Genomic DNA, 18,455 nt, shown 5'->3' with positions numbered 1-18,455 from the left:
ACTGCCACACTTTGCATAAAGTATGTAAATCCGGTTGAGAGTCACTAATAAATTCTGTATATCATAAAGTTTCAAATCTCTATTTATTTTTATTTTTTTTAAATTTGAGCTACATATCAATTTTCTTGGTGTGCTACATAAGTTGCACAAAATGACTTCACATATATTCAATCATGTTAAAAAGTGAATTCAGTTACTACTTGTTGAGCAGAAATTACCGTAGAACTTGATTATTGCTCAACAAAAATGATTTTCGCAGGTTATATTATATATTCTTTGCCTTTTAGCCAACAAAAAAAGATATATATGACTCTTTCCTCTCAAAATTAAAAATCTGTTCAAAACTTATTATCCATTTAAGGCAAATTCATTTTATTTTATTTTTGTTATAGATTTTGTCTGATAGGTGTTAATTGAATGCTATAAGATGCAGACATTGCATTAAAAACGGATTTACTCCCATATATTTTTACCAGACCTTGGCGATCCTCTACAGTGGGCATATCTTTAAATGAACCACATGATTCTTACAGTGCACTGGCTACAAATAATAATACAATATCCATGAATTACCAAATTCACGGATATTGCATTATTAAATTATAGGATCAAAGAACTACACTGAAATATTCAAAGACATACATGTAAGACAGAAAGTGTTTCTGTTGGAAAGAATCCATCTGACCACCAAATAGATGCATTTTAAGTTCACTGCAAAGATAAATAATTTTTTTATGAATTCAGAACTTTATTGTTCTGAAACAAGACTGAGATAACAAGCTTAAGAAAATGACAATAATTAGAACAATTCAAATCAGTCAACATCATCTAGGTAATCTTCAAGACAGGGTTCTTCTCAGGGCACTTCTCTGAGAAACACTGAATAGAGTCTTGGATTGAACCTTTGACTATGCACATAGTCTCTCTTGTCTAGGATTGTGAAAACTAGAACAGACTGTTTTCTGAACTTTGACTTATAAAGTCTCCTGAAACGAATAAACCAGTTATACCTAAATAAAGAATAAATAACAACACATTAGTTTTTATACTGACAAAACACTTTCTGAATCAACCCATTTATAACCCATGCATACCAATAGTCTTTCCCTATATTAGTCAAGAAAACATTCTTACTGATCAGCTTTCCATTCTTAAATGACAATTTGCATGTCTTTAATACAGAAATTCCAGTAGAAAATATTCTCATTAATTTAAATTAGCAACATCAACTTTAGACGTGTTTGGGGTTCACATAAGAAAAAAAAAAAAAAAAAAAAAAGACTTACTTCTTAAAACTTCTACAGAGAATTCAAATAATTCTATCAGCAAAGGTTCAGTGATCTGTAAATATGAAAAATTTAGTTACCAGATAGTGTTTGTTTCTTTGTTATTTGGTTTTTAGGAGCATTAGCATTAGTAGAGGCATTTGATGCAAGAAAGCAAGCTTATGCAGCATCATTGACGCCTCCGTAGCCAGGTGGGCAGAAGCAGCAGTGCGTAGCACACGCTTCTTGATTAGACCAGGGTTCGAGCCCGTGACCACCAAATACGGAGAATGCGGAAAGGTCAGAGAATGACCACCACATATCCACGGAGCAATATGGCCTTAGTTGCTAATGCTCCTAAAAACCCAACAACAGTATGCAGCATCAGCCAAAAAAAAAAAAAAACCACTTCCACTTCACCCCTCTGTTCGTTCGAAATACCTGTCCAGCTGAGCCTTAAACTTATTTAGGCTGTCAACTTCCACGACAAGGGATGGAAGTCTGTTTCACCAACCAACCACCCGCTGGCTAAAGGCAAATTTCCGCACATCTATTCTACATCTGTCTTTCCTCAATTTGAATTTATGCCCTCTCAGGTGATTATTCTGAGCAAGAGGAAGAATCTCATCAGCATTGAGCATGCTCAAACCATTCAAGGCTTTATACACCTCTGTCAGATCACGGCGCAGGTTCCTAATCTCCAGACACTGTAATTTGCAAAACTTAAGCCTTTCTTCATAAGAGCACCCCTTTGTTCCATTCACTAATCTTGTTGCCCTTCTCTGTACTCGTTCCAGCAGCTCTACATCCTTCTTGAAATGAGGCCTCCAGACCTGTATACAGTACTCTAGGTGTGTCCTGACCATTGCCTTATATAAGGGAATAATCACCTCCTTATCCCTGCTAGAAAAATTCCTATATATCATTGACAATACACCATGAGCTACTCTTGCAGCCCATCTGCACTGCTCTCTGAGCAGTGCAGACAGGCTGCAAGAGTATCTGCCTACACAACCACCCCCAGGTCCCTTTCATTCTCTACCACTGTCAGTGTAGTACCACAGAGTTGATACGTTGCTCTGGGGTTGTTGTTTCCCATATGTAGTACTTTACATTTGTCAGTGTTAAACTTCATTTGCCACCTCTCAGCCCATCTGCTCAACCTTTCCAGACCAGATCTTGTTGCAGCAGCAGCATAGTGTCAGTAGTGTCCTTGACAACCCTGCCAACCTTTGTATCATCTGCAAACTTGGACATTAAGCTTGATATACCATCATCAATATCATTTATAAATACAGAAAACAATAATGGACCCAACACTGAACCCTGAGGGACTCCACTAATAACATTAGTCCACGATGAGCAGTGTCCATTGATTACTACTCTCTGTCTTCTCCCCCTCAACCACCCCTTTATCCATAGCAGCAATTTGCCTCCAATGCTACACTGCTCCAATTTGTGCAGTAGTCTTCCATGTGCAACAGTATCAAAAGACTTTCTAAGATCCAAGTATATAATATCAACGTTATTCCCTGCATCAAAGTATCCAATCAAATTGGTCAGGCAAGACTTCCCAATTTTATTGGATACTATTATGCAGTCACAAAAGAACTGGATGCAGGGAATAACCGGGGATATGCGGTGGTCATTCTCTGACCTTACCGCATCCTCAATATTTGGTGAGCAGAGGCTCGAACCCCGGTCTAATCAAGAAGCGTGTGCTATGCACTGCTGCTCCTGCCCATCTGGCTATGGAGGCGCCGATAGTGTTTGTAACTGATTGAATGGCTATTGTATTAATAATTTGTTCACACCTTTAAATTTATTCTAACTGCTCACTTTTTCAACACTAGGTGGGATGCTGCTCCAACAATCAGTTACTTTCCTACTAAATGCAAATGTTCATACATTTATTCGAAACAATTCTTTTTCAGTTTAAATTATGCCCTCTCATTTGTGTCATCTGAGAAAGAGTAAAGGTGCCATCAACATTTAGTTTACTTAATCTTGTAAAAGCCTTATACATTTCAATTAGGTCACCACACAGATGCCTAGTTTCCAGATACTGCAGTTTACAGAACCCATCTTGCTCAGTAAGAATGTACCTTTGAAAATGGTGTTGATAAGAGTGACAACTAATTCTTATCCACACCATTTCCAACAGATCTGTGTCCTTCTTAAAATGAAGTTTCTAAGCCTGGTAGCCTGGTATGTGACTGGTTCCCAACACAGTACCTTCATGCACCATGGGCCTGTCAAGGCTTTTTTGGGTGCCTACCCAATGAAGTTATAATGAATAAACAAGAAGGAAGCCAGCCTGAAGGAGTCATCATGAATAATGAAGTAAGGAATATATACATAAGATTATATAAATTTGCAAAGTACATCAGTGCTAAGTCTTTGTCGGTAGTATAGGGTTACAATCATTATCCATCCTCTCCATACTGGGTGGAAAAGGCCAAAGTTTGAATGACTTCCATCAGTGATGTGCGAGGAACTTGTAGGCTTTTTACTGAGTTAGTCAATCTCAGGGAAGGATAAGGTTTTTTGTTCAGAAGAACAAACAAATTGACCAGCGAACACATGCAATTTTTACACATAATACACATGGATAGATGAAGTAATTCTTGGGTGGCCCTAACATAAAAGGTATTTTTTTTAATTTTTTTTTTTTTATCATCCAGCTAGTGTTCATAAGCAATAGTTTGTTTTCTGGTGTTGATACATAATGTGCACTATGATAGGATACTAATAGAAGGCTTGATGTCAAAATTTGCAGACGATGTAAAGATTGGTAGAGTAGTTAATGATTAATACCAAGCAGCACTCCTTCAGGATGACTTGAACAGGCTACAAGAATGGTCAAAAAAGTGACAGCTATGTTTTAATGCAGCAAAATCAAGGTCTTACACTCAGGGAATAGCAACCTCAAAATAAATTACACATTGATGGGGTTGAATTTAAAACTGTAAAGAAAGAAAGGGATCTGGGAGTTATAATAAGGATAGATATGAAGTTTTCTGACCAGTGTAAACAGGCTGCCAGGAAAATGCATGGTTTTCTATTGATGATTTATTGAACATTATCCTGTATAGATATGGAGGTCATAGTCCCACTGTATAAGGCAATTATAAAACCATATTTTAAATACTGTGTTCAGGTATTGAGACCTTATCTGAAAAAATACATTGAGTTTCTTGAAAGGGTCCAAAAATGGGCAACTCTTTATAAATCTTTATTTGTCCTACCAAATGTAAATATAATGATACACTGGTACATGACAAATTCCCTTCACGGCAGAAAATGACACAGGATCTCTCACACGATGAGATCTGCAAATGGATGCCCATATGAGGAAAGACTCCGAATATGTGGGCTATAGAGCTTGACAACCAGGCACATCAGAGGTGACCTGATTGAGGTTTATAAGCTGAGAGAGATAAGCAAAATAAATTAAGACAAAATTTTCATTGTTGTTAGAGAATTCCAGAACTCACGGGCATAAATTCCAATTACAGAGGAAGAGGGTTAGACTAGATTGTAAGAAGGTTTCTTTTAGCCAGCAAGTCATTGATCACTGGAAAAGGTTGCCATCATAGGTAGTTGAGGCAAAATATACTGCGTATACTCACAAAATATACTGCATTTTGTGTTGTCACTCTTCACTTTTTTGATAATCTTGAACTTTTCTTCAGCTGTAATTTTTTTTTTATTTTGTTGGCCATTATTTCAGTCCTACTGATTTACTAATTTTGCCATGTATTTATTTCTGATGAATTTACTGTGTTTTGAGAAAACCCCAGAATTTACCATGTTTTGGGAAAACTAAATCAAACCAAACTGTCTGTCTGGTCTATCATAGTGCCAAAGTGAAATCACATGATTTCTCCATAAATCACTTGTCAGTTAATGTATATTTTTGTCTAGTTTAGCCCTTTGCAGTTTTTGCTATCATAAGTGTGACTTCTAGTCAAAGAAAGGATGTATACTGTTGTTTGCAAAAATTTACTTTGTAACTAATGTAATGCACTTTATGAATGGTAGCTGTATTTTCCTCCAGAGGCAGGCAGCTGTTTGTAATTAGCATTTCACTGATGTACTATTTTATTGCATTTCTAGGTGAGAAGAGGAGAAACTGGCTGTCTATAGTAATTAGTCTCTGATGAGTCTGTTATTTACAAAAATTACTCTGCTACCGAATACTGACTATATCAAAGCAAATATACAGCCAATTTTTAGCTAATTTACCCTCATGGAAATATGGTAGCAGGATGTACTGTAGATATGAGTATATACAGTATTCATTTTTTCCAGTTTCCAGTAGTATAAAATTTCAAATTCTTTGAACACACTACATTTTTTCATAATTTGTTTTTGGGAGCCATGATTATAGCCATGGTATATCCAAAACCATGGTAAGAAGAGGCACATTATATCAAGGTTTTACTGTAGTTAGATTTCAGTAAAGTTTTGATACTGTTCTACACAAAAGACTGCTGTAAAAATTAGAGCAATGTGGTATTAGGGGCAATTTACTGCTGTGAATAAAGGACTGATTGAGCAGGAGAAGACAGAGGGTGGTTATAAATAGGCACCACTCTTCTTAGATTAATGTTATTGTTGAAGTTTCTCAGGGTTTGGTGTAAGGCCCTTATTGTTTTTAGTACTTATTAATGTTATTGATGAAGGCATACAAAGTTTTTGTCTAAGTTTTCAGTTGATAGAGAGGTTAGCAGGGCAGTTAATGACAGGAGTCAAGGTGTACCACTACTGCAACAAGATCTAGAAAAATTAGGTAGATTGGCTGAGAAACAGAAATTGAGGTTTAACGTTGATAAATGCAAGGTGTATTAACATTGATAAATGCAAGGTGATAAATACCCATATGGGTAGCTGTAATCCCAGAATAACATACTATTTGAGCAATATCACACTGAAGTGGTTGGAATTGAAAAAGACCTTGGAGTAATTGTACATTCCAACATGAAGTTCTCTGAGCAGTGCAGACAGGCTGCTAAGACAGCTATGGGGTTCTGTCAATGATATATTGGAATTTTGCCAACAGGAATGAGGAAATGGCTATCTCATTGTATAAGGCAATGGAAGGGCTACATCTTAAATATTGTATATGGCTTTGGTGGCCTTGTTTTAGGAAGAATGAGATCTTTTGGAACGGGTGCAGAGAAGCGGTCGGTACTCTTACCAAGAAGAACTTCCACTCTGCAAATTGCAGCATCTGGAAACTATGTCCTAAACACTTCAATCAGGTCTCCACCTTTATGGGACCTGATTGAAGTGTTTAGTGCTTTAAATGGATTGAGTGAACTAAATGCTGTTGATGGCATCTGTAATCAGCATTTAAATGCACATGGTGTTCTTTCATGATTCATTTAATTTCTTTAATTCATAAATTTTAATTTTAATTTTTCTTCATAATTCACACAATTTCTTCAAGTTTAAAAAAACACATTTTATATAACCAGTTCTTGCAATCACCTTATTTTTGAAAATGATATCCATTGGGATTATTGGAACGTTTTCTATAAAGTTTTCTTTCCAACTTGTTTCAATAAGTTCTGTCCTTTAAAATTTGCATGAAGTGCAGTTTAATCTCTTATTAGAATTAGTCAATTCCCACATGTCTTTCTCCCAAGAAATTCGATTTCACAAGTTACTTAACGTATACATTGCATTACATTTCAGGTGCATTAGTGATAATTCATGATTTATAGCAAAAAAAAAAAAAAAAAAGTGCAAAAAGCAACAACTTTTATGTCAAAATCGAAATAATTTCATTCCTGTGCATTGCCACATTTCCCATTCGTTGTTCTGACTAATACATAGCAACAAGCATATCCAGTGGTTCAGCTACAGTATATGGATGGCCTATGTGATATGTATGGGAAAAAAAAATAATTACCAGATTTCTGTTGGTCCAGTTTTAATGAAATTTGGGATGGCTTAACAAATCTTTCTAAAAGGCCCAAATATAAAATTTTCTGAGTGAAGTCAATGCAGATGGATGGACAGACATGGTGAAGACAATAGGCATTATACATATATGCTAATGTACCTAAAAACGGCAAGTTAATGTTAATATATTAACTAAAATCCCTAATTTCAGAAATGTTTTTTGCATCAGAAATGCCTCAAGTTTTAATTTAAAATATATACAATGTTGTATTGTTTAATGCCTTATTTAGCAGTTAAAATAATAATAAAAAAAAAATGGACAATTTGGTAAATAAAGTTACATTCTGTATACTATTGCGTTCATGAGACCTGTTGTCACGCGATACAGCTGCTCACACCCAAAGTTCTAACGAACCTGCCTTCATATAATAGGTTACTGGGAAGGAGGAGAAGAGTACCAAATTTCTCAGTTCAGTACTGCTAGTAACATAAAAATGACAGCAGATTTTTAAAGATTTTTATTACTGTCATTTCCAGGTTCAAATTACCCAATGTCAGTTAAGAGTAAAAAAGAGATATCAGAATAGAAATACAAAATTAAACATAAAATTTATGTACATTTTAAGATGTATTAATGTAATTTTCTTGTTGATTTTAATGTTCATAACACCAATAAATCCATAGTGATTGATGTCTGGTCACCATTTTTTTAGGAGACTCTACAGTTGGAGGATCTTCTACAGAAGGAAGTAGTATACTAGCAAACTATGAGACAGTGTCAATCGGTAAATGAATATTTTATATTTTCAGCTGCTTTTTTTTTACAAATAGTAAAATGTAAAGATATGTTTGGGAAAGCAAAAATGTAACCAACCTCTTAAAATACAGTCAGACTTCTATATAACAAAATTGATTGTTCGCTTGAAAAAATTCATTAAACAGAAATTTCGTTATACGGAAATATGACCTTTTCAACAATGAAAAATACTGTAATTATACATTCAGAAATATAGTAAAAGATGGGAAATAAATCAGAAATAAGTGGGAAGGAATAAATTTTTTAACATTTTAAAACAGTTAATTTATTAATACATACATATTAAGAAATGACTACTTACATGGTGTGCACAATATATTAGCACACTTTTAAGAATTATTTTGTGAAATTTTTTGTTGTAACTGGATTTTATTGTATATCATTCATATATTCGCATTTGTTTATACACTCAAATATATTTTCTGGCACATTTTCTTCACACTGAAGGCCTCGATGAAAAGTTTCAAATGTTGCTAACATTTCATGTTTGGAAGGTTTAATATTTCCCTTAATTTCATCCAATTCATTGTTGACATTTTCACTGGTTCTTTGAATACCTCCAAAATTCAGAGTCACTCAGATATTCAGCTACTGTGACATCATTATCAACTCCTAAAAATTCGTCAAGTGGATTTATCCACTGATCAAACCTCTTGCTTGGAGTTCTTCCCAAGATTGCTCAATGTCTTGTAATAGTTCCTCTCATCACTGTTTATTGGCGTTTTAGCAAACCTGCTTTTGCAAAACAATTCTTAACCATTGTTTCTGTCGCATCTTGACTCCACACCTTTGCAAACTATGATATGCACATCAGCAAATCTATAACAGAATCTATAGGTTGGTTTGTTTCTATTCTCAGTATTCGAGACCAAAGCCTTCGGTAGTGCATTTTCAAATTCTTGATAATGGTCCATTGGCTGCAGTTTAGACAAGGTATTCGATGGGAAGAAAATAAGCTTTCTATCAAAATTTAACATCCACTGTTCAAAAATTTCATTTATCGTCCAAGATTTTTTGTTGTAGTTCAACTCTAACGACTTTACTCCTTTGAAACATTGGGTTGTTTACTTTTGCCTATTACCAAAGGCTTCAGTTTTTCATTACTAGCCATATTTACACAAACCAAGACTGTAATTCTCTTCTTACTATTTTTACCACCTAAACATATATTACTTTTAAAAGTCAGTGTCTTGTTCGGCAAACATTAAAAAAAATAGATCTGTTTCATCAATTTTGATTATACCTTTGGTCTCGCAGTCTTCGATAATTTTTTTCAAAACTGTTTTTTTCAATGGGTATAGTCTTCTTCGATTACAACTCCACTTTCATCAGAAATAACTTTTTCGAGTAAGCCATGGCACTTTTTAAATTTGTCCAGCCAACCAGAATTGGCTTGGAATGTTTTATGACCAGAAAAGATGTATACTCCATAGCCTTTTCTTTTATTAATGGCCCTGATATTAGCATGCTTTGGTCTCGAATCAACTTCACCCACTTAAAATCGTCTTCATATGCATTTTCATACAGGCATAATTTCGCACTCTTCCAACTGGGTCCCGTTTCCACAAACAATTTGAGAATTGAAACATGGTTTTTCAGAATGGTTGACACACTACTGGCAGGGATGCCAAATTTTAAAGCAATTTCTTTTTCTTTTATTATTTTTTTTTAACACTCCGATCTACACTATTAAACACTTCACTTTTTCCCACTACATTCAAAGATTTCCTCTTAGACTTTGTAAGATCACTTGCACAGCAGCTAAAACAAAACTGATTTAGGGACCATTTGTACCTGCCATGTAAACAGAGACAGGTGAAATTTAGTGAAAGTGTGGATTACTCTTTTCTGCCAAACAACAGCTGTATTTCTGGGATAAAGGAAAATCAATTTCTTCTAATTCTCTATTAGTGTGCTTACAGTAGAAAACAGATTGACCAGAGCCAATGTCTGCTTTGGGAATATGCCTTAATCTTTGTCAATAGATTTTATGAGCATCACTAAATTGTGGAATGTTTTAGCTCTAAAAATCTAAAGGGATTAATTCTTAATCCTTTTTGCTCTTAATCCATGCTTTCTACAGCATCAGCTCTGTTGACTAAAGACCAGAGGTGTGAAAAATGAGTAGCCATGTGTCTTGAAATCAGTTTGTTATATGGAAACTATTTTGATATCAGTTCATTATGTGGAAACTATATGTTATACGGAAACTATTTTGAATGTAATGACCATGGGGAAATAAAAAAAAAAATTCACTAAATAAAAAAATTCGGTATATGGAAGTTTGTTAAAGACAGGTCCAACGTTTGTCTTCTTGTATATCTCTTGGACGAATGATTTTTTTTTTTTTTTTTTTTTTAAATGAAAACCCCAAACACGAGAGGTATTAGAACCTATAGTACTTAGTACCGTGCTTGGGTTGGAGGTTGAGAAGATGAAAGAAGATATTTGTTGACATTAGACTTGAACTTATGTAGACTGTAATTTTCAGGAAATACGTATGAAGGAAGGTTGTTCCAGAAAACGGCAGGCAGTTGAATGAATAAACGAGAAAGATGAAAAGTTGGTTCTATGAGTTTGAAGTTGGACAGTAAATGGATGTTGACTGGAGGTGGCACATATTCGAACTGTTTTGAAAGAGAGAGTGGGAATTACAGAAGCCAATTCAGAAGAACAGTGCCCATGGAAGTATCTGTAGAAAAGGCATGCAGCATAAACAGTACGTCTATTAGACAGCGAGTGGAGAGACTCTGTTAGAGAGGAGGCATTAATTAACCTAACTCCCTCTTCTGAATGGAATCTAGAAGCCTGAAAGAGGTTTTGGGTGCACTGCCCCAGATGTGGAAACAATATTCCATGGAAGGGCAGATTTTAAATTTGTACAGAGTGAACAGATGTTTGGAAGAAAAGAATTAAAGAGAAAACCAAGTTTTTTAGATGCAGAGGAAGCAATATTTGTAATGTGCTTGTGCCAAGAGAGATTAGAAGTCAGGGTAATCCCCAAAAGAGATATATCATTTTTCCTAGAAATTGGAGTGTCACCAAAGATAAGCATAGGAGCAGAAGAATCCTTTCTGGGAGATATAAGACAAGACTGAGTTTTAGTAAGATTGAAATCAACTAAGTTGTCTTTGCCCCACTGGAGAATTACCTGGAGATTGGCATTTAAGGAATTGGTAGCAGATATCCGAGAAGTTGAAGCTGATTGAGCAGGGCAAGGTTCTCAAACTGGAAAGTGGAATGCAATGTGCTATCATCGTCAAAACTATGGATAAGATTTCCAGTCAATGGAATAAGGTCATTAATATACAAGAGGAAAAGAGTGGGGGAAAAACTGAACTTTGGGGGACACTGGCATTAGTGGAGAAGTTAGAAGACAGAGAGCCATCTACCATCACCCTCAGTGAGCGATCAGAGATAAAACTGGATAACCAATTACAAAAATAGTTGGCAAGCCATAAGATGGAAGCTTGTTTAGAAGATCTTTATGCCAAACACAATCAAAAGCCTTTGAGATGTCAAGAGCAACTGCTTGTGTTTCAACAAACTTTTCTGTTGAATTTGTCCATAAATGAGTAACATAAGCCAGAATATCACCATTGGATCGACACTGATGGAATCCATACTGGTGATCGTTGATCAGAGGGAACGTTTCTAGGTAGTTTAAGAGTTGGCGGTTAATTGATTTCTCCATCACTTTAGAAAGAGTAGAAGTAATTGCAACAGGACGATAATTGGATGGGAAGGATTTGTCATCCTTTTTAGGAACTGGCTGGATATGAGCAAATTTCCATGCAAAAGGAAAAACACCTTTGGAATAAGAAAGTGAAAAAAGGCAGCAAAGAACAGGAGTAAATTTAGGAGCACAGGTTTTGAGAACAAGTGGAAAAATACCGTCAGGTATTTCTTCACTTGTTCTCAGCATCAAGATTCATCAAAATCCTTTCTTAGCTCAAAAGGCTTTCTTAGCATCAGGATTCGTCAAAATCCTTCTGACATCCTTTTGATGGAAGACCACAAGAGGCATTGAATGAAGTGTGTTGGGAATGGTGGGAGGTGTTTCACCAAGATCATTAATACATGAGTTGGAAGAAAAATGGGATGCTAGCAGGCCAGGTTTATCCTTGGCTGAAGTGACAACAGAACCATCTGGTTTTGACAGTGTTGGGAGCAGAGATGGGCAAAAGTTGCGGCCAATAGCTTTGGCAAGAGACCAGAATACTCGGCTACTATTCGGGCAAGAAGCAGTTTTCTACTCTTAGTCTGTTCAAAATCTAGTTGGGACTGATTAATAACTGCTTTACAGTTGTTGCGAGCTTTGGTGTAGGCAGAAAATGAAACTGAAAAATTGGAAATGAGCCAATTACAATATGCAACGTTCTTCTCTTGAACAACAGCTTTAGCACATTTATTGGAAAATCAAGGTTTAGATGAATGACGAGATTTTAAAGTGGAGTGTGGAATAAAAAAAATTTCATTCCTAGAAGAATAATTTCACTGACACGATCTGAGCAAACGTTGACATCAGAAGTTTTGAAACAGTAATCCAACCAAGGAAAAGAAGAAAATAAATCTCACGGGTCATCCCATTTTGCATTCTTGTAATGACAAACAGTATGAGGTTGGGAATAGCCATGAGATAAAGGCTCCATTGGAGAAGAGACAATCACCAAGTTGTGATCTGAGGTGCCTAAAGGACCACTCACTTCGACCATGTACTTAGAAGGTTTATTTGTGAGAAAAAGATCAAGTGTGTTGGCTGTATGGTTAGGATAGTCTGGTATCCTTTTAGGTAAATGTGAACAGTCTGTGCAAGGTCATTAGTAATTGCAAAAGCCTCAGCATCTCGACCACCTTGAATGGGTTCAGCACGCTGAATTCTGATGGGATCCTTCCACTTGTTCAGATTACGAACCTAAGGGGGCATAAATTCAAATTAAGAAAAGACAGATGTAGATTAGATGTGCGGAAATTTGCCTTTAGCCAGCAGGTGGTTAATTGCTGGAACAAACTTCCATCTGTCATTGTGGAAGTTGATAGGTTGAATAAATTTAAGGAGGAACTGGACAGGCATTTGGAGGGAATGGTGTGATTTTTTTTTTTTTTTTTGGCTGATGCTGTATAAGCTCATACACTTGCTTTCTTGCATCAAATGCCACTGCTACTACTACTACTACTACTGCTACCACCAGCTGGGTCAGTGTGACTAGAAAACGGAAGCCAGCTGGAGTTGTGAACATTAAAATCACCAAGGAAAATTACCTCGCTGTTAGGAGAGTTGGACTGGATCAAGTCAAGTTGCAAACAGAGGAAGTCAAAGAGCTCCAAGTGATTAGTGGAGTTGGGAGAACGGTAGAGACAACAGATGAATTTTACACAATGAGGTAGAGAGATTTTAAGCCAGAGAAGATCGAAAAGAGGAGATTCCAAATTACCAAGTCTCTGACAGGGAATATCGGAATGGACATATGCACAAGTACCACTTTTGGGGCGAAAGGAATCATATTGTGAATAATTTTGGCAACTGAGATGAGCAGTAATTGAATCAACCGATACCTGAGATTCTGTCAGAAAAAGTACATGGGGTTTGGCAGACAGCAAGTGGAAATGGACGTCGTTGAGATTAGAATTGAGACCATGTATATTTGTGAAATTAACTAGCAAGTGTTTAGATCTTTTGGCAGATAAGATCTAAACCTCCCAAATAGTAAGAAAAAGTTAGGGTAAAAGTGCTATATGAAGTAATGAAATTTTTGGATATGGTGTACACATGGTAAGAATATACTGAGATCCTTGACTTAATATGGCCTCGACAATGCCCCCCCCCTGCATACACACTAATTGGACTCCCTCCGGTCACTATCTGGCAGAGTAGAGGTAGCAAGATTATACACTAGCTGATCCGGAAGCCTCCTAAAGAGTTACCAATAGGTTTGGTCTGGTGTAATAACTAGCGGCCGGCCTGCAAACACTGTTTTAGAGCTGTACTCTCGAAATGTAAGGAAGATTGGATCTTGCCATGATGTTTATCATAACCTCAAAAGTTATCAATCATACTGCATGATGGAAGCGGTGGGGAAGGGATGACCGGAACTTAGCTCTGGAGACTAAACATGGGTTCCACCACTTCAAGCCTCCAATAAGCAAAGTGGTGGTATTGTACTGGTCGATGAGAGTCATCTACCACAGTATTGCCTGATAACACAGAGGGGCAGCATTCCTCCATGTGGTGGAATCGACCCTGCTTACATTGGTTCACACCTGGGAAGTCACCCACAGTGTGCTTGTACTTGGAGGTTATTAGTTAGAAAGATCCTAAAGTCAGTTTTAAAAGTTATTTCTAATTGTAATGAAGTATATTTCATCATAACATCATGTTTATTGAACTATCTATAAGAAACTTTGATTTCAACATTTAAAAAATAATATTGAAATCAGATCAGATATTTGAAAAGTTAACATGAATAACTTAGCATTAGCATTAATAGAGGCATATGATGCAAGAAAGCAAGCTTATGCAGCATCAGCCAAAAAAAAAAAAAAAAAAAACCTCCCATTTCACCCCCCCTTTTGTTCCAAATGCCTGTCCCAGCTCAGCCTTAAATTTATTTAAGCTATCAACTTCCACAACAAAAAATGGAAGTCTTTTACACCAATCAACTATCCGCTGGGTAAAGGCAAATTTCCACACATCTATTCTGCAACTGTCTTTCCTCAACTTGAATCTGTACCCCCTCAGATTCTTAATCTGAGCAAATGAAGAATCCCATCAGCATTCAGCTTGCTCAACCCATTCAAGGCCTTATACACCTCAATCAGATCACCTCGCAGGTGCCTACTCTCCGGGCGCTGTAATTTGCAAAACTTAAGCCTTTCTTCATAAGAGCACCCCTTTGTTCCCCTCACCAATCTTGTTGCCCCTCTTTGTACTTGTTCTAGCAACTCTACATCCTTCCTAAAATGAGGCCTCCAGACATGTACACAGTACTCTAGGTGTGGCCTGACCATTGCCTTGTATAATGAGATAATCACATCCCTGTCCCTGCTAGCAAAATTCCTATATATCATTGACAAGACTCCATGACCTGCTCTGGCAGCCCATCTGTACTGCTCGGCGAACTTCATATTTGACTGCACAATTACCCCCAGGTCTTTTTAATTTTCCACTTCCCTGAGTGTAGTACCACACAGTTGGTACGTTTCTCTTCGATTATTGCTACCCATATGCAGTACTTTGCATTTGTCAATGTTAAACTTCAGTTGCCACTTCTCAGCCCATTTTCCCAACTTATCCAGATTCAGTTGCAGTACCATACTGTCTTTACTGTTGTTAAGGACCCTGCCAACCTTTGTATCATCTGCAAACTTGAATTACATCAGTAAGTTTGTTCTTTAAATCATTGCTGTTGACAGCTATTTCAGCATTATAAAGTAAGGGCTTATTAAACCATAACAGTATATGTGGTAAGAAAATAAAATATTTCTTTTGTATAGGTGGTCTACCTTCAATAGGAGCTTCTAGATATTTTTTTATAAAATTATTTTTAATATAGTTTATTAAAGGAAGGATTAACCATGAATTAAAAATTTTTGTATAAGGTTATTTATTTCCTTATTCCTAATCTTCTGGTGATGTGTTAAATTCTACTGGTTTTACAAATTGTTTATACAATACAGACTTCTTATTTGTAATGAGATGAAAACTCAAATTGTAAGTGTAACTCTACATTTGTCTTCTTGTGAAATATTTTAATGTTCAGTTCACTTTGATAGCAAGATTAAGGAAGTTTAAGGTTCCTTGCATTTCAACTTCTAACACATATTTAAGATCAGGATGGATGTTATTAAATGAATAAAGAACCCCGTGGATAGTTCCTTCTGTAGTGACAGGAAAAATATTGTAAATATAATGGCCAAAAAATAACATTTCTCATGATTAGAAATAAATAAATCTTTCCATTTCAGCAAGATGTAACTCTGCTGTTAAGGCATTTATGTTTAATCCCATTGGTAATCCATATATTTTCCTAACAACTTTACTACAAAAAGATATGTAATTAGCATCCATCAAAATATTAACCACACATTATACTGATATTAAACCAAGGGTCTGAACTTAATATTCTGATTTAATTTAAAAAAGATATAAATTGAGTGTTAAGTGTATCATTATGGTTGTCTGCTGTTCTAGTAACTAAATGAACAAGTTTCTCTTTCTGTATAACTTCATTAGTTATTAAAGGCAAGAACTTCAGAAGCTCTACAATCAGGGTCCATACAAAAATTTAAATCAGCTAGAATTATGAAGAGTAAAATCACCTTAGAAAATTATTTCACCGTTAGGAAAGTTAGACTGAAGAACGTCCGAAAGGTCTTAGTGATTTGTCAAGTTGAGAGAGAGACAGCAAATGGATTTTATTGAATGAGGTAATGAGATTTGGAGTTAATAGAGACAAAAAAGAAGAGATTCCAGATTGTGAAGTCTGTAAGGAATATCAGGGCAGATGAAATGGATTATGGTAAAGGAAACCAGTAGTTGAGATTCTTTTAGAAAAAAATAAATGAGAAATGAATTAGATGCCAATGCATCTGACAATAATTCACCTATCATAGAGCACAGAACTGTTGGCATTAATAAAGACAGATGTGAGTTTAAAAGTATGTCAAGAATTTCCTAAAACAATAAATTAAAGATGTCAATAAATAGTGTACTGAGAAGTAAGCAAGATTGAATCTGAAATCTCAAGGACTGCACATCAGTTGAGCATTCTTAAAATTAAAATTGTAAAGTGGTTGTTTGTTATGTTGTTATTTGGTTTTTAGGAGCATTAGCAACTAAAGTCATATTGCTCTGGGGATATGCGGTGGTCATTCCCTGACCTTTCTGCATCCTCCATATTTGGAGGTCACAGGCTCGAACCCCGGTCTAATCAAGAAGCATGTGCTAAGCACTACTGCTCCTGCCCACCTGGCTACGGAGGTGCCTATGTAAAGTGGCAGTTCTGCATATGTTTTTGTTTTGTGCAATTCAGAAAGATGATTCTGATAAATGTATATAATCCTGTCTGGGGTACTGTCATAGGAAAGATGAAATTGGTGATTTTGAGGACATATTTATAGTGGTAACTCTCTGAGCTTATTAGTAATGTGCTGCCAAACCAACAGAATATTGTAGTCTGTTATATGGGCAGTCTAGGTAATTCATCTCAAATGACTACATCTCAGAAAGCTTGACATGTTTACATAGCCAGGTTTGGCTGTGAATTTAATATGTCAATATCCAATTAAATGGAATTTTCCTGCATTATTGCCATCAGTTACAAATTATATGCTGTAGTAAGTAATAAAATTCTTTTTTATTGATAGATTATACGATTTAGTGACATAAAATTTTAGTTATTTTATTTATTGAAGACAAAACAGTGATTCAAGATAGCCAACTCTTTTTTCAGAATAAACATTTGCAGGAACATTTGTTTACAAAATGAAATGTGGTGTCCTGAATTCCAATGTAATTTAACAAGCTGAATCTGCATATGACTTGTGAATATGATTTTAGGTTCTGGAATGTGGAAATTGGGAGGGGTGGGGGGTAGCTGTAAAAGCACCATTTATTTTTAATTAATGATACTGAACTCTTATGATTAAGGTTTCTCTTTCTGTAGAATTTAGCATAGGTATTTGAAAGATTTAGAATGACACCATGCTGGCATGATGCCCTTCAAGGGCCAGTGTAGATATTTTTAAGAGAAAACGAGATCAAAAGAAGTTCTCACTCATTTGATCTCATTTTCTGACCAATTAATGAATGAAATATTTTGAACTTTTGCTGTAACATGATGTCTAAAGACAAGAACTAAAAAAATATTAGTTTTAGTATTAACAATAGCCACATGGTGCAAGGAAGCCTATGGCTTATGCTGCACCAGCCAAAAAAATAAAAATAAAAAATAAATAAAAAATAAAAATAATAAAAATAAAATAATAATAATAAGAAGAAAATTTTAAATAAATAAATAATTAATAAGAGAAAAGGAAATAAACAACTTATGCGTTTCCCTTCTCCTGTAGGTAATTATCAAACTGGCCTTTGAATTTCCATAAACTGTCAGCCTCTACCACCCATGTAGGTAACTTATTCCAGTAATTTATAACTCGTTGGCTAAAATAAACTTCCTGCAAAAAAGGTAAAGGGCAGCCATTATCAACCCACTGCAGGATGGAAGCCTCCTCAACAATTCATGCTGAGGAAAAATGGACCATAAACTGCCACGCTGGTTCCAGTGCGGGTTGGTAGATCAATCGTATTCAGCAGTCAGGGGCTTGAACCCCTGTCTACTCAAAGAGCATGTGCTACTGCACTCCCGCTCCTGACCACTCGGCTACAGAGGCCTTCCTGCAATCCAGTCTAAACATCTTCCCCTGTAACTTGAAGTTATGTGGTCCTAGTTCTAGAATCA

At 35.9% G+C, this 18,455-nt stretch overlaps 1 protein-coding gene across 1 annotated transcript in view; it reads left to right on the top strand.

Moving 5' to 3' along the window:
* LOC150080505 (ataxin-7-like protein 3) overlaps nt 1-18,455 on the top strand; it is a 126,003-nt gene that overhangs the window by 70,182 nt on the left and 37,366 nt on the right. The window contains exon 6 of the mRNA XM_090380716.1: nt 7,892-7,963. Coding sequence (XP_090236842.1) covers nt 7,892-7,963 — 72 coding nt within the window. The remainder of the gene's footprint in view (nt 1-7,891; nt 7,964-18,455) is intronic.

This window comes from Mastigoproctus giganteus, chromosome 9, assembly GCF_048544385.1.
Source record: "Mastigoproctus giganteus isolate SK-2022 chromosome 9, ASM4854438v1, whole genome shotgun sequence".
In the NCBI taxonomy this organism is placed as follows: Eukaryota; Metazoa; Arthropoda; class Arachnida; order Uropygi; family Thelyphonidae; genus Mastigoproctus; species Mastigoproctus giganteus.
The sequence above is the reverse complement of the archived record's forward strand: the minus strand, read 5'-3'. Positions and strand labels throughout refer to the sequence as shown.